Genomic DNA, 23,573 nt, shown 5'->3' on the forward strand with positions numbered 1-23,573 from the left:
GAAAAAAAAAAAAAAGAAATATCAGCAGAACGTGAAACAAGTGCTAAGTTTAATGACATAGTAACTGACAAGTATGGTGACAGCAGATTTCCAATGTAGAGCCCAAGACTGCCGCCTCCTTACATTTCACTCATTACGGTTATCATCAGAACATCCATGAATACAACCTTCCTTTTATTAAAACACCTCAGCAACTCATTAATTTTACTTGGACATCAAAATTTCTGTGAGGAAGAAACAAAATCCTAAAATAGTTTCTGTTTGATATCCTTGCTGCTTCTCATCTACATGGTTGTTAGTAGGGCAGATTCTGGTCTTCACCACGACAAAAGAATCACGGACACTGGGACCAGCTAACTGCAGGGAACAGTAGGCCTTCTGAAAGGAAAGATGGATCCTGCTTTGAGGGTGCCTACCCACATGCCTCTAGGTTAACCAGGGTATGAAGTGGGAGCAGTGTTTTCCTTTCATAAGGAGAGACTGTTTCCTTGGGAAAGTGCTGGATAATCCACCAAGGGAAATTTTGATTAGTCCAAGAATGGATAAAAATACATATTTCAGTATCATTACATAGAAGAGACCAGAACAGTATCACTGAAGGGATGATGCAGGATATCATGTGATGTGACATGGGGGAAAATGACAAATCCAAGATAACTTGACTACTATTGCTAACATATTAAACCATAGCACTAGAGCACTAGTATACTCAAAAGAATCAGAAGGTGAATTGAAGGTCATTATTGATCATTACACCCATGGGTTAATGAGAATAACTGAGAAATAGTAAGAAATGTCTGGTTGAACCCAGGACCAAATTTGAATTGTGGTTAAATAATTTACTGATTGTATGACATTGTGCATGTCACTAAGCCTTTCAGGATCTCTGCAAAGCTGACATAATAGCGTCAAAGCATCACAACTATTAGAATTTTATGATAACATAAGCATTTACTGCTTGGTCAACTATAAATCCTCATGCTAGCTTAAACAGATCAATGAGAAGAGAAGTGCTTTTAACATCAAGTATATACACCTTGTTCTCTGGTTTATGGAATAAGTAATAAAGATGGGGACAAAAAGGGAACTAGAAGAGCAAGAAATAAGGGGCTCATTCCCAAGTGAAGTGGGGAAAATTGGTACTAGATGACCACAAAGTTATCAATATTCGGGACTTAGTGGTGATGGACAAAACTGAACCAGTTAGCTGCTGGAAAAACAGTATCCATAGGAAATCACACTGCATCATGCTTTTGAGAGTGAACAAGAGGTAATCATATGAACAATCGAATCCTTGGGAAAGCAGAAGGCAAGTCTCAGTGTGGTGTGTAGAAACTGGATGGAGGAGGGGGGAAAGATGGCGGAAGAGTAGGGGACCCTATTTCAACTGGTCCCCGGAATTGAGCTGGATATCTACCAGACCACTCTGAGCACCCACGAAACCAGCCTGAGATGTAAGAAGATCTGGATCTCTACAAACAGAATATCGCAGGCGGTTGGTTGTGAGGTACAAAGCGGAGAGCCGTGATCCTGCGGGCAGATATCGGAGGATAAACGGCAGCGGGAGGGTGCCTGGCCATGGGGATCCTACACCGCCGGTGAGTGACAGCCTCGCGCGCTGCAGACGGGGCACAGACTCGCAGACCCGTAGCGTCGGGAAAGAACTTTAGGGCAGCCCCCAGGGTGGAAAACCAGACCAGCGGGGTCGTGCGCACGCGAAACACAGGCCCCCCGGACAGAAACCCGGAGCGACGGTCGTGCGCACGCAAACTGCAGCCTCCGAGATGGAAACCCGGTGCGCCGGGGTCGTGCCGGTGAACTACAGCCCCCGGGGGTGGAAACCCCAAGCGGCAGAGTCGCGTGCGCGAGTTGGGAGCAGCTGGCGGTTTTAGAAGCACAAAGGGCAGAGACGTGCCCCGACCTGGAGGCAGGACTGGGAGCGCTGCGGAGGGGCACACAACCCAGGACGCTGCAGTTTATAGCAGCACGGACAGAAACGGAGACGGTGTGGCCTGGAGAGCTCACTGAAGAACAGACTGCGGTCTCTCTGCTCTGAGGCAGAGGGTTGGAAACGGTCTCTTCTGCTCTGACTCGCGGAAGAGACGCGGAAAGCTGCCAGGGAAAGGCGCCAGAGAACAAAAGCCCCAAAGACTGATTCCCACTGAGCCCATCCCCCGCCACAGGGGCGCAGGGCAACTCCGCCCAAACAGGGTTGCCTGAGTAACAGCGCGGCAGGCCCCTCCGGCAGAAGACAGGCTGGGAAAACAAGAGGCCAGCAACCCTAAGGTCCCAAGAAAACAGGTGCATCTTGCTTGGGTTCTGGTCAATAATTTGGACTCTATACGTTCCCTCAAACACCCATCAACAGAATGACTAGGAGGAGGAGCCCCCAAAACAGAAAAGCCTCAGAGATTATGACTTATGCTGCAGATTTACAAATGGATGCAGATATAACCAAGATGTCGGAGATGGAATTCAGGCTAGCAACTGTGAGGACAATGGCTAGAATGAAGAAATCAATTAATGGCAACATAGAGTCTCTAAGGGCAGAAATAAAAGGGGAATTGGCAGAACTTAAAAATGCTATCAATGAGATCCAATCCAATTTAGATAATCTAACAGCTAGGGTAACTGAGACAGAAGAGAGAATAAACGATCTGGAATACAGTATAATAGATAAAAAGGGAAAAGAGGAGGCCGGGGAAAAACAACTCAGAATCCATGAAAATAGAATCAGAGAAATAAGTGACACCATGAGGCGTTCCAATGTCAGAATCATTGGAATCCCGGAGGGAGTGGAGAGAGAGAGAGGGCTAGAAGATGTATTTGAGCAAATCGTAGCTGAGAACTTCCCTAATCTGGGGAATGAAACAAACATTCGAGTCCTAGAGGCAGAGAGGACCCCTCCTAAGATCAAGGAAAACAGGCCAACACCCCAGCATGTAATAGTAAAACTTGCAAATCTTAGAACCAAGGAAACCATCTTAAGGGCAGTTAGGGGGAAGAGATTCCTTACATACAGAGGGAGGAACATCAGAATAATGTCAGACCTATCCACAGAGACCTGGCAAGCCAGAAAGGCCTGGCAAGACATATTCAGGGTACTAAATGAGAAGAACATGCAGCCAAGAATACTTTATCCAGCAAGGCTGTCATTTAGAATGGTTGGAGAGATGCAGAGCTTCCACAACCGGCAGAAACTGAAAGAATATGTGACCACTAAGCCGGCCCTGCAAGAAATATTAAAGGGGGTTCTATAAAAGGAGAAAGACCCCAAGAGTGCTCTACAACAGAAATTTACAGGGACAATCTATAAAAACAACGTCTTCACGGGCAACATGATGACAATTAATTCATATCTTTCAATAATCACTCTCAACGTGAATGGCCTAAACGCTCCCATAAAACGGCACAGGGTTGCAGACTGGATAAAAAGACAGGATCCATCCATATGCTGTCTACAAGAGACTCATTTTGAACCTAAAGATACATCCAGACTGAAAGTGAAGGGATGGAGATCTATCTTCCATGCCAGCGGACCTCAAAAGAAAGCTGGGGTAGCAATTCTTATATCAGACAAATTAGATTTTAAACTAAAGTCTGTAATTAGAGACACAGAAGGACACTATATCATTCTTAAAGGGTCTATCCAACAAGAAGATCTAACAATTGTAAATATCTATGCCCCCAACATGGGAGCAGCCATCTACATAAGCCAACTGTTAACCAAAATAAAGAGTCATATTGATAACAATACGTTAATTGTAGGAGACCTCAATACTCCACTCTCAGCAATGGACAGATCATCTAAGCAGAAAATCAACAAGGAAACAAGAGCTTTGAATGATACATTGGACCAGATGGACCTCATAGATATTTACAGAACATTCCACCCTAAAACAACAGAATACTCATTCTTCTTGAGCACGCATGGAACTTTCTCCAGAATAGACCACATACTGGGTCACAAATCAGGTCTCAACCGATACCAAAAGATTGAGATTATTCCCTGCATATTCTCAGACCACAATGCTCTAAAACTGGAACTCAATCACAAGAAAAAATTTGGCAGAAATTCAAACACTTGGAAGCTAAAGACCACTCTGCTCAAGAATGTTTGGGTCAACCAAGAAATCAAAGAAGAACTTAAACAATTCATGGAAATCAATAAGAACGAAAACACATCGGTCCAAAACCTCTGGGATACTGCAAAGGCGGTCCGAAGGGGGAAATACATAGCCATCCAAGCCTCACTCAAAAAAATAGAAAAATCCCGAATTCACCAACTAACTCTACACCTTAAAGAACTAGAGAAAAAGCAACAAACGATGCCTAAGCCACGCATTAGAAGAGAAATAATTAAAATTAGAGCAGAAATCAATGAATTAGAAACCAGAAACACAGTAGATCATATCAATGAAACTAGAAGTTGGTTCTTTGAAAGAATTAATAAGATTGATAAACCACTGGCCAGACTTATCCAAAAGAAGAGAGAAAGGACACAAATTAACAAAATTATGAATGAAAGGGGAGAGATCATGATCAATACCAAGGAAATAGAAACAATTATTAGAAATTATTATCAACAACTATATGCCAATAAACTGAGCAATCTGGATGAAATGGAGGCCTTCCTGGAAACCTATAAGGTGCCAAAACTGAAACAGGAAGAAATTGACAACCTGAATAGGCCAATAACCAGTAACGACATTGAAGCAGTGATCAAAAACCTCCCAAAAAACAAAGACCCCGAATCGCCAAGGAGATGTTGAGAAAGAAAAACAAAGCTGGGGGCATCACGTTGCCCGATTTCAAGCTATATTACCAGGGCCTGATGGATTCCCTGGGGAATTCTACCAAACATTCGAAGAAGAAATAATACCTATTCTACTGAAGCTGTTTCAAAAAATAGAAACAGAAGGAAAACTTCCAAACTCATTCTATGAGGCCAGCATTACCTTAATCCCCAAACCAAGCAAAGACCCCAAAAAAGGAGAATTTCAGACCGATATCCCTGATGAATATGGATTCCAAAATCCTCAACAAAATCCTAGCTAATAGGATCCAACAATACATTAAAAGGATCATCCACCACGACCAAGTGGGATTTATCCCTGGGATGCAAGGGTGGTTCAACATTCACAAATCAATCAATGTGACAGAACACATTAATAAGAGGAGGGAGAAGAACCATATGGTCCTCTCAATTGATGCAGAAAAAGCATTTGACAAAATACAACATCCTTTCCTGATTAAAACTCTCCAGAGTATAGGGATAGAGGAAACATTCCTCAAGCCCATAAAATCCATCTATGAAAAACCCACAGCGAATATCATCCTCAATGGGGAAAAGCTGACAGCCTTTCCCTTAAGATCAGGAACATGTCAAGGGTGCCCACTCTCACCACTGTTGTTCAACATAGTACTAAAAGTCCTAGCAACAGCAATCAGACAACAAAAAGAAATAAAAGGTATTCAAATTGGCAAAGAAGAAGTCAAACTCTCTCTTTTCGCAGACGACATGATACTTTATGTGGAAAACCCAAAAGACTCCACCCCCAAATTACTAGAACTCATCCAGCAATTCAGTAATGTGGCAGGATACAAAATCAATGCACAGAAATCAGTTGCTTTCTTATACACTAACAACGCAACTGTAGAAAGAGAAATTAAAGAAACGATTCCATTTACAATAGCACCAAAAACCATAAGATACCTCGGAATAAACCTAACCAAAGAGGTAAAGGATCTATACTCTAGGAACTACAAAACACTCATGAAAGAAATTGAAGAAGACACAAAAAGATGGAAAAATATTCCATGCTCATGGATCGGAAGAATAAACATTGTTAAAATGTCTATGCTACCCAGAGCAATCTATACCTTCAATGCCATCCCGATCAAAATTCCAATGACATTTTTCAAAGTGCTGGAACAAACAATCCTAAAATTTGTATGGAATCAGAAAAGACCCCGAATTGCCAAGGAGATGTTGAAAAAGAAAAACAAAGCTGGGGGCATCACGTTGCCCGATTTCAAGCTATATTACAAAGCAGTGATCACCAAGACAGCATGGTACTGGCACAGAAACAGACATATAGACCAATGGAACAGAATAGAGAACCCAGATATAGACCCTCAACTCTATGGTCAAATGATCTTTGACGAAGCAGGAAAAAACATGCAATGGAAAAAAGACAGTCTCTTCCATAAATGGTGCTGGGAAAATTGGACAGCCACATACAGAAGAATGAAACTCGACCATTCTCTAACACCATTCACAAAGATAAACTCAAAGTGGATGAAAGACCTCAATGTGAGACAGGAATCCATCAAAATCCTAGAGGAGAACATAGGCAGTGACCTCTTTGACATCGGCCACAGCAACTTCTTTCAAGATACATCTCCAAAAGCTAGTGAAACAAAAGCAAAAATGAACTTTTGGGACTTCATCAAGATAAAAAGCTTCTGCACAGCAAAGGAAACAGTCAACAAAACAAAGAGGCAGCCCACAGAATGGGAGAAGATATTTGCAAATGACACTACAGATAAAGGGCTGGTATCCAAAATCTATAAAGAACTTCTCAAACTCAACACCCAAAAAACAAATAAGTCAAAAAGTGGGCAGAAGAGATGAACAGACACTTCTCTGAAGAAGACATACAAATGGCTAACAGACACATGAAAAAATGTTCATCATCATTAGCCATCAGGGAAATCCAAATCAAAACCACACTGAGATACCACCTTACACCAGTTAGAATGGCAAAAATGGACAGGGAAAGAAACAACAAATGTTGGAGAGGTTGTGGAGAAAGGGGAACCTGCTTACACTGTTGGTGGGAATGCAAGTTGGTACAGCCACTTTGGAAAACAGTGTGGAGGTGCCTCAAAAATTTAAAAATAGAGCTACCCTATGACCCAGCAATTGCACTACTGGGTATTTACCCCAAAGACACAAATGTAGTGAAAAGAAGGGCCATATGCACCCCAATGTTCATAGCAGCAATGTCCGCACTAGCCAAACTATAGAAAGAGCCGAGATGCCCTTCAACAGATGAATGGATAAAGAAGATGTGGTCCATGTATACAATGGAATATTACTCAGCCATCAGAAAGGACGAATACCCAACTTTTACATCAACATGGATGGGACTGGAAGAGATTATGCTAAGTGAAATAAGTCAAGCATCGAAAGTCAATTATCATGTGGTTTCACTTATTTGTGGAACATAAGGAATAGCATGGAGGACATTAGGAGAAGGAAGGGAAAAATGAAAGGTGGGAATTGGAGGGAGAGATGAACCATGAGAGACTATGGACTCTGAGAAACAAAGAGGGTTTTCGAGGGGAAGGGGGAGGGGGGATTGGTTAGCCTGGTGATGGGTATTAAGGAGGGCACGTACTGCAGAGAGCACTGGGTGTTATACGAAAACAATGGATCGTGGATCACCACATCAAAAACTAATGATGTATTGTATGGTGACTAACATAACATAATAAAATTAAAAAAAGAAAAAGAAACTGGATGGAGTCTGTGGAGATGAAGGGCAAATTTCAGAAAATAGATATATTTTTTTGTGGGTACGTCTTTTTTTTCTTTTTATGTTCAGTTAGCCAGCCTAAGTTTTTGATGTAGTGTTCAATGATTCATTAGTTGCATATAACACCCAGTGCTCATCACAACACGCGACCTCCTTAATAACCATCACCAGGTTACCCCATCCCCTCACCCACCTCCCTTCTGTAACCCTCAGTTTGTTTCCTGGAGTCCAGAGTCTCTCATGGTTTGTCTCCCTCTCTGATTTCTTCCCATTCTGTTTTCCCTCCCTTCCCCTGTGGATATTTTTTAGATAGAGAAATTATTTTTAAGAAAGTGGATTTCAATAGAGCAAGGGGAAATCTAAGTCCAGAGCATCCTGTTGGCCCTTAAACACTATAAATGAAAGTAAACTAAGAAATATTCTTGGGAAAAAAAGTTGTAAAATGTAAAAAGATTGCTTAAGTAAAATGAGGATCTGAAGGCCACCATCTGAAGGCCACCACCAAAGGCCAAGGTTATTTATGGCTAAATAACCCTAGATTACAAAAAAAAAAAAAAAAAGAAGTAAAAACTCTGACAAGAATAAAATCAGAAAACACCTAAGCAAGAAATCAAATACAACTTAAAGAGATATAAATAGAAAACCAATCTGCTCATCAGTGAAGCCTAAACAAATAATTTAAAATTTCATTATCCATTTAACTGAGAAGGAAATCCAATAGCATGCTATTTGTTTGTTTTAAAGATTTTATTTTTAAGTAATCTCTACACCCAATGTGGGCTTGAACTCACAACCCCGAGATCCAGAGTCACACGCTCCACAGACTGAGCCAGCCAGGTGCCCCAAATAGCATGCTACTTTTGAAAAATTAGGGATTTGGTGACTCTTTTTAAAAAAAATGAGGCAGAAAGCCGAAAATAAGTAAGGATGAGTGGAAAACCAGGTTAACATTTGGTCTAATTAATCTCTTCTAGCTGAGCTAAGTGCTGGCGTCTCCCACTCCCTGGTTTGTGTAAACCTTTCCACATTAAGTCGCACCTGTGATGTTATCAGTTATTTAGCCTCTTCTACCTGCCTAGGCAGCCCCCCCACCCCCGAAACAAGATCTGTTTCCATGATCATTTCTCCACCAGACACAGAAGTGCACCACAGATACTACTGGGCTACATTTACTAAACATGTTTAAGTGTGGGAACTTAAAAAAAAAAAATCTTGGTATATGTTTATCTTCAAAGATTACTTTAGTGTCACCAGCAAAGATGTATATAAATATATACTTTCCTTAAGAGTACTGATTTTTTTTTTAGGTCAAAAATTTAAAAATGACACCAAAATCTAGTTGTTAGGTTTCCATCATTCCCATTTTGAAACCAGCAACTTCAAAAAATGTTTCGGGTGGAGTTCTTAAAAACCTGAGTTATAGGAAATAAGAAGAAAAAGGTAAGATTCTCTCCTTTTGAATAAATGATAAAGCATTTGAAAACATTTTCTGGGTTGCAGATCATTTAAAAACAGTTTTTAACTGGTGTTTGTGGTTGTTTTGTTTTTTCATTTTGTGGACCTCAGAAATTTTCATGAGAATTTTTTATGCTTTTATATTTCACTCTTTCCTTTAACATTTCTAAACATTCGCTACCCAAACAGTTATTAAGTTTTCAAAAACTTAGTACAGCAACATGGATTGTGTGTGATGTACTGTTTGGTACAAAGTGAGCTAAGTGAATAGTTATGGCTAAAAAAATTGATAGGGAGTGGCAAAGTATGGAGAGGGAAGACCAAACCTCACATGGATCTTTGCTGGTCCTTTCCCTTATCTATCACCTTATCTAAGATATCTTATCAAGAGATCACATAGATATGATATCTCAACAAATAGTCCACAGCTAGGTTCCCAAATTAAGGGGAATTTGTGATATTTCTGAGCTTATGTTATAGATCAATAACAATTCTTCATAGCCTAAGAGACCTTCTTCATCTTACACAGGAGTCAAGGTATTTGAATATGTCAGTATGTTTTACAGTCTACAACGAACATTCTCATTATCAAGCCATCAGTGAGTAAGTGGTAGGGAATCTGTTCATCCAAGACTAGTGTGTCATAATTTCAGGATGACACTGAAACTCTGCTCTAGTCTTCAGCGAGTGTGGTGCTTATCACTTAGTGGTGTGAACACTTAAAAGAAGCTCACAGCCTGGATATTTACCCATATCTCTGCCTTCCCATTGTTCTTCCTGCATCGCTCAGCCAGAGAGGAGAGCTCGATGGTAGTTTCAGATATTAGGTCCATGTTCTTGCCTTTCACGATGATCTGCATTACTCTTCCCTTGTTGATGTGGGCATCAAAAGTGCTGTCCCAGGGCGGATACATAGTTGGCTTTTTCTGGATATACATTTGTCCATTCTCTAGGAACAGAAAGATACGTTCTCATTACTCCTTTAGCCAACTCTGGGAAATAATTCAACTTGACAGTGGCACTCGCTCCCTCTGTTCTCTAGGATACATAATTCCATCGGGAAGTCAAAAGTAACACGTAAAACAATTACAGACAATATAGGACAGGATGAGACAGTCCTAAGGTCTATTTGCAAGGTGAGACATTGAAACTTAAAAATCAATCTGGTAATTTAAGCAACAAAAATATGATAAAGTCTTGGATTGGCAATGTTCTTTTCCTATTCAACAGTTAGTTGCTTTACTTCGAGCAAATAGACATCAGGGGCCAAGCCTGCTATATTTGGGAGGGTAGAGTGACCTAGGTCCCATTCTCTACATGTCATACACTTTCATGCCTTTTGGTATCTTCCTTTGATGATCTACAAAGGGTGGACACACAACTAATTAATTTCACTGTCATCTGGTTAAGAAGAGTCGATCGAAAACTACTGTGTGTTCATCTGAAAGACTCTGTGGCATAATTTAAGGCTTATAGTGAATGCTTCTTAAAAAGACATTTAAAAATTTTCCATTTGACATAAATGCACTGTGAGGTTAAAAAAAAAACCTCTAAAACATAATGAGCCATTATTTCTTTCTCTAATTCTCAAGTGAGGATACATTTTACATGCACCATCCACCCTACACAAAAACAAACAAGAAACTCAGAGAGGCAGTGTTCTCAATCCCTCGGATCAGGGAAGCAGACTATAGACCTACATGTGAGAATAGGCAGGCAGGCGGGAGACCTGGAAGTGGCTGATGACAAGAACTATGGTCAGGGTGATAAAGTGTAAGGAAAACCTCTCTAGAACCACCAAGTGATTGGGAAAGAGTCTGCTAGTGGAATTAAGTGATACTGGCGTATCTTTCATCCCCACTGGATTTTCTGTAGTATTTATTCTTTAATCATTTCAGGAACAGCAAACTGCAGCTGTATTTGAGTATTGGTTTCTTGTGATAATAAGCACGTTAAGTGGCAGATTTAGCAATTCAGAGATGTTGGTAAAGTAAGATCCATTTAAGCATGGAAACAAAGCAGTTTGGACTCCTGATGGCCCCTTCTCTCTGATGCACAATACCAAAGCAGAACATGCACCTAGCATTTGCTAAATTGTCATTTGGGAGGTATACAGGCACTTGAATAAACAGAAACTTCTAATTTTAGATAAACCTGGCTATTAAAGGGATAAACTCTGACACTGTCAAAGGTGGAAGAGGAAGGGGAGGGTTTTTATGGCTTGCTTAAAAAAAAAAATTTAACTGGAGATTGCACTTTTTAAAAATACCAGTGGCAATTCTGATGACCACAGTAACATTTTACTTCCACAGATGGGAAGCCCCTCTTTCTCATAACTCCTCAGCTGCAACCTTTCTCCACGCCCCTGCAAGGGACAGAGATGCCTGTGATAAGGCTCTTCTCACCTTTCCATTCACTAGGTTTGTAATCTCCCAAAAAGAGGACCGGAACTCAGGATCCCATCTACTTACAGTGAGTTTTACCATTTCTAAAGGCTCTCAGACTGACAACACTCTGCCTTGTTTGTCCCTGTTCTGTTGACTCATCATGGAAAATGCAATCTAAGATCTCCAAGATGGATACATTTTTAAAAATTGGGGCAGCCACTGTGGAAAATAGTATGGAGGATTCTCAAAACTTAAAAATAGAACTACCATACGATCCAGTACTTCCACTGCTGGGTATTTACCCAGAGAGAATAGAACCACTAATTTGAAAAGAAACATGCGCCTCTATGTTCATTGCAGCATTATTTACAATAGCCAAGATATGGAAACAACCTAAGTGTCCAACAATACACAAATGTATAAGGAAGATGTGTGTACACACACACACACACACACACACACACATACACACTGGACTATTATATAGCCATAAAAAGGATGAGATGCCATCTGCAACAACATAGATGGTCTAGAGGGTATTATGCTAAGTGAAATAAGTCAAAATAAAAAAGACAAATACCCTATGATTTTTTACTCATATGTAGAATCTAAGGAAACCAAATTAATAAATATACAAAAAGCAGAATCAGACCTATAAATATGGAGAACAAACTGATGGTTTCTAGAGGGGTGGGGTGGGGAGTGGGAAAAATGGGGGAAGGGGAGAGAGAGGTCCAGGCTTCCAGTTCTGAGGTGAATAAGTCATGGGGATGAAAGGTAGGGCATAGGGAATCTAGCCATTGGTATTGTAATAGTGCTGCATGGTGATAGATGGTAGGTACACTTGTGGTGAGCATAGCATATAGACTTATCAAATCACACCTGAAATGAATATAACACTGTGTGTCAACTATAATCAAATGAAGAAATAAAAAACCCCATAAATTCCATAGAAGTAATACTTGAATTGTGATGTGCAGAGTGATTCCTTTTCAGAACAAAAACCAAAACAAAATCAAAAACCAAAATCTCCGAACTCTGCAGGTTAACCTTTTGGAAAAACAAAGTCTTCTTCTCTGACAAGGTCTCTTGATCCACATGGCTGATCAGACCAAGTTCAAAGGCAAGGCCAAAAGAAGAAGAAGAAGTTTAAAAAAGGCTCTCAGGAGGCAAATGTCAGTGAGACCCTGTGCTTATAGAGAATGGGATCCAGGAGACCCATTAAGTCAAAAGCGGCTTTGAAAAACTCAGACATTTTACACTTCAAAGGTTTCTGTGACATTTGAAAGGTTTTAGATTGGGAGCAAGTGCTAGTCTCACTTTTAACTAAACAGGAGAGAAATCCAGGCAGAAGGGAAATCAGGATGATTCAGACATTCTCCTCAGCTTTGATGCACTCACAGTGGCTAGAAGGATGGAGTCAATCACAAAGCACAAGTCTTCTAAGGGAGGAAAAAGCCAGCATGGTAGGATTTGGAAACCCAAGATTCTGAGCTGGAAACACCTCGTTGGAGGTTCTCAACTGCTGAATCGGGTTCTTCCTGCATCTGTAAATGCCACTCCATAAGAGGCCTTTTAAGGACTACCCTATATGAAATAAAACACGCCTCTCTGTCCCCAAGCCTTTGCTCCCCGCTTTGCCCTGCTTGGGTTTCCTGCCCAGCACTTATCATTATTCCATATATTCCAGTTTGTCCCATGCCTCTCTTCCTCCGCTAGAATAGAAGCTCTAAGGAAAAGGCACTTTTTCTCTCCCACTCCATAAATACTTTCTGTGTAAGTCAAGTGGAATGGCTCCTATAGTTATTACAACCTGCATCGGTGTTAATCTCGTCTCTACAATGTGTCTACTGAAACAAGAAAGGTATGGAGGGAACTAGAGAAAAGTAGTAAAACTGGGAAAATGGGATGTAAACTTCCATGGAGAGATTCCAGGCAGAATAGGATTATTTTAATTGAATGATCTAAACCCACAAAAGGAATCTTGGGATCTGTCACACTTTCCCCCTCACCATGAACTGCCTAGAAATATTTACATTTGACAAAACACGACAATTTTTTCACTCATCCAGGGTTTTGTAAATATATAAGTTTTCTGAAATTTGGATTCTAATGGCTAATTACATATTCTTTTAACATTCATCTGAGCTTAGCCCAAAGAAGAAATAAGCCGTCTTTAGGGTTAATTGTAAGATTATGAAGACTTAATCTATCTGTAATCATTGGAAACAACCAGCATTAGCAATATGGGTCCCATGTTCTACTTGAGCTTACCAGTAGATTTTATTGGCCCCATTAACTCCTCACATCATGTCCTCAACCCATTTCTCCTTTCCTTTGTTCCTTTTGCTTATGTGGAAAAATGGCACAGGGAAATGGAACATGAGGTAGGAGATCTGGGTCTCCTTCAGAGTCTGTCACTAGCTCCTACGCCCTTGAGGAAGTACTTGGCTTGGCTGGGCATCAATTGCCTCTAGTGTAAAATTAGGTTGAATCAGATGCCTGAAGTTCCTGGAAGGACTTGCCTCATAGTTCACAGCAGGACCTTCCTCCCCGCCCCCTCCACCTCGAATACCCACTCAAGCTTACCCGATTCAACGTATTCTTTGACAAGCACAGCACAGTAAGGGTTAACCGTCTCTCCCTGACATGACTGGCAGGACCCACAGTCGAAGTTGGACAAACCAATTCGAAGAAATGGTGACATGGTTGCTCCCTGCAAAATGACAAAAGACAAATGCTATAAAATAAATTATTTTTGGTGTCCCATTCCCACTTATCCAGTGCTTTATCACCAGCAGCCCAGAAGCTCAAATGGTTCAACTATCCATTTGAACAAATGCTTTTACTTCCCCTCTGCAAAGGACATCACCCCAAACCACAGACTGACTTGCCAAGGAAAGAGGCTTTCTGGACGTCTGCATTGTTTGACCTCATCATTAGAACTATAATTCCACTCTTAATTTAATGGAGTTACATTTAATAATTGCAGAGAGAGGCAAAAAATTTCCAACATTTTATTTCTTCTATTATTCAAGTAGGTACCCAAGAAACAATACACAATAACAAGAAAATGAGTTTAGAAAGGGTGAGTCTATTTTAGTCACAACAGTTAAATATGACACCACAAAATTCTTATACAGGCTATTTGTGTGTGACGCAGTTGGCTCTGGGCATTTAGCAGCTGAACTCTGTTTACTTCAGACATTTCAGAAGGGTCTACTTTCTTCAGAGTCATGTACACGTGCATATATGTATGTATATATGCACATACATATACCTTTATATGTAATAAGCCTTCGAACATTATAAACCACTTAAAAAAACCCTAAATCATTGCCCACCATAAAATCATGCTTTATCATCTAAGGATAAACAAAGTACTTCACAAAAGCCAAATTACCAATAATTACACGTACCTAGAGAGATAGGTGAAAACCATCATAATGTTGGCTAACCAATTCTAGGATTCTAGTCTGATTTTGCATCTGCCAGTCCTTCCTTGTCCTTGCCTGGCCACTAATCTCAACTAACCACCCCACCCCCCCAATCCCTGCTTTTTTTTTTTAACCTACTTTTCCATGAGGTCCCATTAATCTGAAACTATCCTCTGGTATTCAATGAAAAAGTTACTTCTTTGCTTCTTCTCTCTTCTTGAATTGTTTTCTCCTCCTTAATTTCCCCTCACTCTCTTAAGTAAGCCAAAGATAAGAAGAATAAAGGATGAGCTGTCTTTCAACCTTTGTATAAAGAAAGACAACTCCTCAGAAGAATAGGAGCCCACATGTGAGCATCAACGGCATAACTGGAAATCTGGGGCCCATAATCCCGAATCTGGCAGAGCCATTAAAGACCGCTAGTTCTCTGAAATGCTGGTGGTCTTTGGGTATTTTTTGAACCTACAGAGACAGCTTAGGGGCTCTTGACAACTGTTATTAACTTCATGAATTCTAAGCAAGTCTCAATTTCCCACAGTGTAGCAGGTTTAATTAAAGGAGATGGTTGTAGAACCACCATATTTGTCAGGTGTTCTTAGCCTCTGAAACACATTCCGTATAAATCACACTGTTGAAACAGTTGCTAGATGACTTCTAGATGTGTCTTTAGGGGCCCCCTTGGCCCTCCAAATTTAGGATTCTTGGACAAGAGCCGAGCTAATGACTAAGAGCTCTCCGGAAAAAACTTCCTTGAGAACCCCCCTTCCCTGGGTCACCTAGGTCTTCTGGACAAGCCTCTATTTCTGCACTAATCAGGAAATAACGCCAAGAACTATCCTCATTTATGAGAGTGTTTACTATGTGTGGACACTCTGAAGATTTCCTCAGCACGAGTAAAGGTGAGTAATTAATTCGGATTTGAATCTGGAGGGATCATTGACTCATAAAGCCCGAGTTACAACCACGGTGACCTTTAGTGATGGCTGTGTCACTCTGCTATTTCCAGGCTGGGTCCAGAATTAGCAGCAGCACAACATGCACTTGGGAAAACCTATCTGGGGAGCGGAGCGAAACGTCTAGGGTGACCAGGGGTTCTGGTACTGTATGGGAGAGTCGTAGTGGAAGCCTCTCTCCTCCAGCATGCCTTGCTTAGACATCAGCTGACTTCCTACCCCCCTAGCAGTCTAGATTCGCTTGCCATAGCCCCTCACGCATGAGCATTTTGGCAGTTTACCCAATGCATGCACCTGTTCAATGGCCAAGCCATTGCCTCTCTTTTTAAAGGTCTAGTCACTGTGATGTGATCTGACATTCTGATATCTAGAAGACAGAATTGGCATCTGTGTGCTGAACCTAACATGTTGTTCACTCAGGGGTGTGTTTTTAATGCAAAAGGAAGCATTTCAATCCTGAGCTACTCAAAACTTTTCCCCCTCCTAAAATTAATAGCAATGTGATCATTATGCAAAATAAAGAAAATACACAAATTGGTAAAAAGTCTCCTCATAGTTCCACCAGCAAAAGCAAATCATTATTACTATTTTGATGTATTTTCTTTAGTCTTTTTTAATTAACAGGTTTTGTGGTTTTGTTCTACATGCTATGCTCATACTGTGCTTATGGGATTATATTTGGCTTTTTAATTTAACATTTTACCACAAAAATTGTCCAAGTTAGTACGTCATCTTTGTAAGCATCCTTTTAATTCTTGCACAATATCCTAATGAGGGGCAGCTCCATGATCTGCTTTACTAAAATCTTATAGTTACATGTTTAGACTGTTTCCAGATTTTGCACAATAGAAATAATGCTGTGATAAGCACCTTTTTACAATTTTTTTTTTTTTAAATTTAGGTCAGACTAGATCACTAGAGTATTCAATATTACTAGATCAGGTGCTATTACTATTTGTAAGTCTTACACATTTAAAGAAAATAATAAAACCTAAAGATAAAGACTTCACAGGGAAAATATCTATGGTAAGTACAATGGACAATAACTAAGCATCATTCTTACATAATAAGTGTATACAAATTTGTAAAAGCAAACAAAACAAAAACTGCCTATGACCCAAGTAATTAAGTGGCAATGACACGAACTACACCAAATATTAAGAAAAAAAACATGATTGTAACCAGGGAATTGTATACGGGAAAATGTTCAGCCTTGTGAGCAATTTAAGAAATATAAAATAAAACAAGATATGGGGCATCTGAGTGGCTCAGTCAGTTAAGTGTCTGACTCTTGATTTTGACTCAGGTCGCGATCTCAGGGTCATGGAGTTGAGCCCTACATGGGGCTTTGCGCTCACTGGGGAGTCTGCTTGAGACTCTCTCCTGCTCCCTCTACCCCTCCCCTTCCTGCACTCTTTTTCTCTCTCATAAATAATTCTTTAAAAAAAAATAAAACACGGGGCGCCTGGGTGGCTCAGTTGGTTAAGCGTCTGCCTTCGGCTCAGGTTATGATCCCAGGGTCCTGGGATCGAGCCCCACGTCAGGCTTCCTGCTCAGAGGAGAGCCTGCTTCTCCCTCTCCCTCTGCCTGCCTCTCTGCCTACTTGTACTCTCTCTATCTCTCTGTCAAATAAATAAATAAAATCTTTAAAAAAAGATAAATAAAATCTTAAAAAAAATAAAATAAAACAAGATACTTTATAATTGCATTTTATAACATTCTTGAAAGACAAAACTCTTTGGAGGAAACAGTGGTTAGCAGTGGTTTGGACGAGGGACAGGGTATTATAAAGATATAGCATGAACAAATTTTGGAGAGAAGATGAAGCTGTACAATAGCCTGATTGTGGTAGTGATCACAGAAATCTAGATTTAAATTCAGAGAATTATACAGCAAGAATAACCACCAATTTTGTCATATGATCATTTAAAGACCAAAATTTTAAGATATGTTATTGGCATTTCAAGGCATGGAATAAATTCAGAGGTCATATAGATAAAGCGCACATTGGGGGCACCTGGGTGGCTCAGTCATTAAAGCGTCTGCCTTCGGCTCAGGCCATGATCCCAGGGTCCTGGGATCGAGTCCCGCATCGGGCTCCCTGCTCAGTGGGAAGTTTACTTCTCCCTCTCCCACTCCCCCTGCTTGTGTTCCCTCACTCTCTGTCAAAAAATAAATAAAAATCTTTAAAAAAATACACATTAGGTACAGATGAAAGAATACACATTAGGAAACTGGAAATTCATATAATAAAATATTAAATTAAAATCTAAAGTAATCAAGAGTAGCTTCAATTTACCAAAGGGAAAATGTCAGAACCTTAAGAAAAATAAATAGCTTTTACTCTGCTATTTAAGCTCTTTTGAAAACTTTTGCATTTTGGAGCAAATAGCTGAGAAAAAATAATATTAGAATTTGATAATGCATTTTGTTTGGGGATCCATTAATACTCAACTCGACTTAAACTGTAATAATGAGTTAAAATACTGAGCATAAAAAATACAAAACAATACTATTTTTTACCCATGCAATTAGCAAATATTTTTGAAATGCTCTTACCCAACACTGGCAAGGACAACTTGAATCATACACTTTGATATAATGCTGTTGTGAGTGGAAATTTCCACAATCCTGCTGAACACACACACACACACACACACACACACACACCTGCATGTATGTACAGGATGTGTATGTATACATATATTGAGAGCCTAGAAGATCTGTAATAAGCATATAAGGGTGAAATTAACATGAAAGACTTCTGTGGGCTGGCCTCTTGTGCTCAGAGTTTGATGGTAAGGGAGAAAGGGGATTTCCCTGGGTGCTGAATTCGAAAGGGGAATTGCTGTGTACAATAACACATGTACTGGAATAGCATCCATCAGAGATGCCTTCCCCCAGTCTCTGTGGAATGCAAATTTCATAAACATCCTCTTTGCTGGCCATTCGTGGAGGTCTCACCCTTTACAACAGACAATGTGTGCATAGGCCTGTCTGGCCAGGCTGTATTGGACACTGCAGCAGTCCCTCTATCCACCTCTCTTCTGAACTACACAATCACACAAATCACACATTCCATTCTCTCCTGGACAGCTCCTGAGGACCGTCAACCTGCCAGGTCCAAGCAGAACTCACTGTCCTGCCTTTCGAATCTGCCCCTCCTATTTTGCCAGCTCCGCGACTGGTCCCATGGCTCTCAGCTCAGCACTCCGAGGCCGCCTTTCCCCTCTCGTGCCTGAGCCCGTTTGCTCTGTTCCTTCCTGCACCCCTCCCTGGTCCACTCGCCTTCCCCGGACTCTGCGCTGCAGCACCTTACCTGTCACTCTACCCAGCCTTGGCACCTCTCACTCCTAGTCAGATCCGCATGCTGCAGCCCAAAGGATCTTACTTAGGACCGTGCAGAACTACTGCAGTTTCTCCAAGGTGTCAAGCTGTTTCACAGCTCTGGGCTTTTAGTAATGCTGTTCCTGCTCCCTGGAACGCCGTCCTATTTCACTCCATCCTCTATCTGCACCCCACCCTCACTTCCTCATCTTTCAAGTTCCTGCTCTGTCCCTACCTCCTCTTTGAAGCCTTTCTTCCCTCCGCCTCCATCATCCTTCCTCCAGCACATCTTGGTGGAATCCACTCAGCCCTCCAGGTCCCCCACAGGTTTCAGGGCATGGCTGTGAGACAGCACCTGCCATATTTATTTGCCATGGCTCGCCATTTCCCATTTCTGAGTGGGGTAGATCCTGTCACTCACATTCTCTTTGTCTCCTATTCTCAGCCACTAAATTTGGGGGACATAGCAGAGCCCCACCAGGATTTCTCCTAATTCTTGAGGTACCACAGATACTCAGAAGAGGGATCTGACTCACACCATAGAAGACCCTCTGGTTTCATCTGCAATGTATCTAGCAAAACTCCTCCAGAGTATGTGCATATGGGTGCCTTACTTACTAGACCCGAGCTGTGATAAAGGGTTTTCTCTATTAACACATTCCTTTGGACATCTCAGTCAGCTTCGTGGGGTTGTGGAGGAGAACCAGTACTGGTACTCACACAGCCAGATTTCCCTATAATACTTTATTAGTTGTATTCGTTCTTATTGGTCTTCCCAAACAAGGCTGTGAGCTCTGAGAGCAGGCACCAAGCCTTAATAATCCATGCATCTCCAGGGTTGATCCCTCTGTCTGATATGTAGTAGATGCTCAATGTATTTTTCTAAGGAACTTAATTTTCAAAAGCAAGGCTTTTGAAATAATCTCTTAATCTTCATGCATTTCTTTTACCTGCAAGGGTATACTCTGGTCCAATTAGGCAGCAGGCAGTAGTAGAGGAAGTCACTGCAAGGGAAATGTCCCAGGCATTATTACAGACAAACAACTGATGCCATTATGAACTCAAATGCAGGAACTATTTAGCCTCCCTAAGCCTGTTCTTTCATCTGGAAAGTGGTAATAGTGCCATTACTTGTCTCAAAGGGCTCTGGGGATGGAATGGGCAAATACATGGAGGTGCTTAGAACGGGACTGGCACAGAATAAACTCAAAAATGTTAGTTGTTATTATTATTACTGCAACTCTGATACATTTTCCAATGGACTTTACTGATTTTATTAGTTTGTACCAAAAAAGGGCAGGAAGAGAGTAGAAATAGTCTTTTAGGAGCATATCTGGGCTGAATTATGTGGCCTCCCTCTGTGCTCTGCCACTGAGCTCCCATAAAACCCCACATGTATGTCTCCTAGAGCACTTATTACCCTCTGATAGAGTCATCTTGATGCCAGCACTTATCATGATGGACTGTCAGTATGCCCATCCAATCTTCTGTGCTTTTGCGATCTCAGCTGTGAAATCTCATCCTCATACATACTTTAAATTTGCAGAGAATCTTTACTCTAATGACTCAACGTTTTCACCTTTAAGTGTGATCTCATTTGTCTTTAGCAAGTAGCTATGACACGGGGAGATGGCCAAGTATAACTGTTCAGCAGCATGCTTGTGGTCATACACCGTTAAGTGCTGAACTGAGAATTCTGGTCTTGACTCCCTGGGTGCTAACTCACCTACTCACCCAGGCTGACTCACCTACCACCATTTAAATCAGCCAAATGCTTTCACAGTAATGTTAAGGATGGCCACCACATAACAAAAGCTGAGGAAGAGAAGTTCCATAGAAACAGAAATCAACAGAATTTCTATATGCTCTCATCAGCTAAAAAAATACGAAGACTTCTTTTTCTCTGCAGCAAGTGAAATGAGAATGAGCATACTTCTTTATTTAAAACAAAAGTGTGGACAGCATTTGTATTGCTATAATTTAGCAAGAGGTGTCTCAGTGACACAGAGAGAGTCTCACAGAAATATCAAAACCTCAAACAGGTAGAAGAGAGAACACAAAAGAATCAACAGTCAACCTGGGAATGAGAGACAAAAAGCATTCAATGGCATCCAAGTGGGTCAGCTCAGCCAAAGTTTCAGGAATTAAACATCAGGCAAATGTAGGCAAATTAAGTAACATCTGTAGCTTTTACATTTCTTTACAGATAGAACGGTTTCTTGGGTAAAGCTGACTGTTGTAGAAAATAACCTATAAATTAAGAATAACTTGCCTTGCAATGGGCAGAGAAGAAAGATGGTAAATAGTGAATGATAGAACAAAAAGTGTTTTACCCTATTGCTAAGACTTCTACCAAGTAGTATAATAAAAAGAATCAGACTAAATATTAGCCTCTTGCCCACAAATATGGGCTCAAAAGAGAATTAAAATAATAAGCATGACCTGAAGATAATATTTTAAAATAACCCTTATGGTATGTGTTGCAACGACCAAAGAACGTAAGCCTAACATTCAACCAGCTGTTGGATATAGTAAAAAGTGGATTTGTTGACAAAGTTAGTACTGCTCTCCTAACTGAAAACACTAACAAACATCCCCCCACCAACTGTTAGGGACTGAACTGTGTCCCTCACAAATTCACACACTGAGACCCTAAGCCCCCAGGTGACTGTATTTGGAGTTAGGGTCTTCAAGGAGGTAACTAAAGTTCAATGAGGTCGTAAGGGTGGGACCCTAATCTGATAGGAGAGTGTCCTTATAAGAAGAGGAAGAGACACCAGAGATTCCTCTCTCTTCATGATGCGAGGACACAGTGGGAAGTTGCCATCAACATGCGGGAAGAGAGCTCTCACCAGAAACCAACTTTGAGGGTACCTTGATCTTGGACATCCAGCCTCTCGTACTATGAGAGCCTCCCAGTCTGTGGTATTGTTATGCCAGCCCCAGCAAAATAAAACTAATATCACCAAAAACAATGTAGAAACAAAACTAATACTGAAACATAGAAAACAGATGACATTGTTCCTATTCGGACATTAATTTTAATGTGTGACATGAACAGATAGTCCACTGAAGCATAGCTCTGATCAAATTACACCAATACTGGAGAAAACTGTCCCAGTCCTTGCTGAATTGAATCATGGCTTCTTAACCTGTTATTTCAGAGCCTCCACATGTTGGTTCCCACTTGCCCTCCCCACACAGCACGCCTCTTAATGTTATCTCAACTTCTCTCTTTGCTGGGTATATATTGACCATCCATCTCGGTGACCGTGTACACCTCTCTCTCTGTTTGGAATGCTCTGTTCTCTCCACCCATGCACAACAGCCATCCCCCAATCCTTCTCATTTTGGGGGGACCTCACTCACATACTGCCTCATTTAGAAATCCTTCCCTGCTCCCCATAGAAAGAGGAGTGATTTATCGGATGGGTAAGTTTTAGAAGAACAAACTGCACCTGCCAAGCCCAGACCCTCCTTTCTTTTGGAGGCAATTTGCTGACTCTCAGCATGTTTCTCCATTCTTCTCTGCCATAAGCAGGGTAGGGCCCACCCACCTAGTCCTGGGAGGCCGGCCATTGTCCAGCATTGCCTGTCACACCCTGAATAAAGACCAACTTATTTGCTTGAACACTTTAGCCATATCCACCAGTCCAGCCTCAAGTTGACTTCTTTTTCCCATCTCTCTGACTTCTGATCTATCTATTTGCTCCAAACACAAGCATAGGCTAGAGGGGTTATTTATGGATCCCCTACAATTCACATGTAAACTCAAATGTATGCAAAGAGCTCTACATAGTTTATATTATTCAGTCTTCTCAGCAAGTCCATGAAGTGGGTATAATTAACTCCAGTCCATAGATAAGAAGCTTGAGGCTTGAGTGGGTAAGTAGCTTGCTGAGGGTCACAGAGCTACTAAAGAGCAGAACCTGGATTCCAGCCTTGATTGCTAAGCATCTCTACCCAAACTAGTTCATTATTTCTTGTTAGAAAATGCCTTTTAAGGTTAGCTCGGGAAGGAAGTGAAAGCATGGAGATTTCCCCACAGAGTGGTTTCCATCTGCTCTACCAGCCTCTAATTAGAAAGGACCATCACAACAATCCGCATGGGCTTTCTCAGCAGCCTCCATGCTGCCTACTTGCTTAATTACCTTAGGTACTAATCTGATGTTTCTCTTTGTCAGTCCCTGTGGTTTAATGATCTTTCTACCCCATAGTCTTGAAAAAGTGGGTAATATAATTGGAGTTGAAGTTTCCTGGAATAACATAAGCTCTCATCTGGAAGTGAGGTCAACGCTGCTGAACTGGGTAACAAAACACTCCCAGGATGTCACCAGTGTGTACTATCTCACCTCCCTGCTTCTGCCATTCATGCTGTTAGAGGTGGCGGGTTGGGATGAGTGAGGATTTACATGGCCAGGGCCTAGAACAAAGCTGACCGCTTCACATAAAGTTGGGAGGGACTTGGTC

The 23,573-nt window shown here is 41.1% G+C and overlaps 1 protein-coding gene across 3 annotated transcripts in view; it reads right to left on the reverse strand.

Moving 5' to 3' along the window:
* PRKCQ (protein kinase C theta) overlaps positions 1-23,573 on the reverse strand; it is a 183,870-nt gene that overhangs the window by 119,671 nt on the left and 40,626 nt on the right. For all 3 annotated transcript variants that reach the window (XM_078075116.1, XM_078075118.1, XM_078075117.1), the window contains exons 2-3: positions 13,976-14,102; positions 9,749-9,948 (exon numbers count right to left, since the gene is read on the reverse strand). In XM_078075116.1, coding sequence (XP_077931242.1) covers positions 9,749-9,948; positions 13,976-14,102 — 327 coding nt within the window. The remainder of the gene's footprint in view (positions 1-9,748; positions 9,949-13,975; positions 14,103-23,573) is intronic.

This window comes from Halichoerus grypus, chromosome 6, assembly GCF_964656455.1.
Source record: "Halichoerus grypus chromosome 6, mHalGry1.hap1.1, whole genome shotgun sequence".
NCBI lineage: Eukaryota > Metazoa > Chordata > Mammalia > Carnivora > Phocidae > Halichoerus > Halichoerus grypus.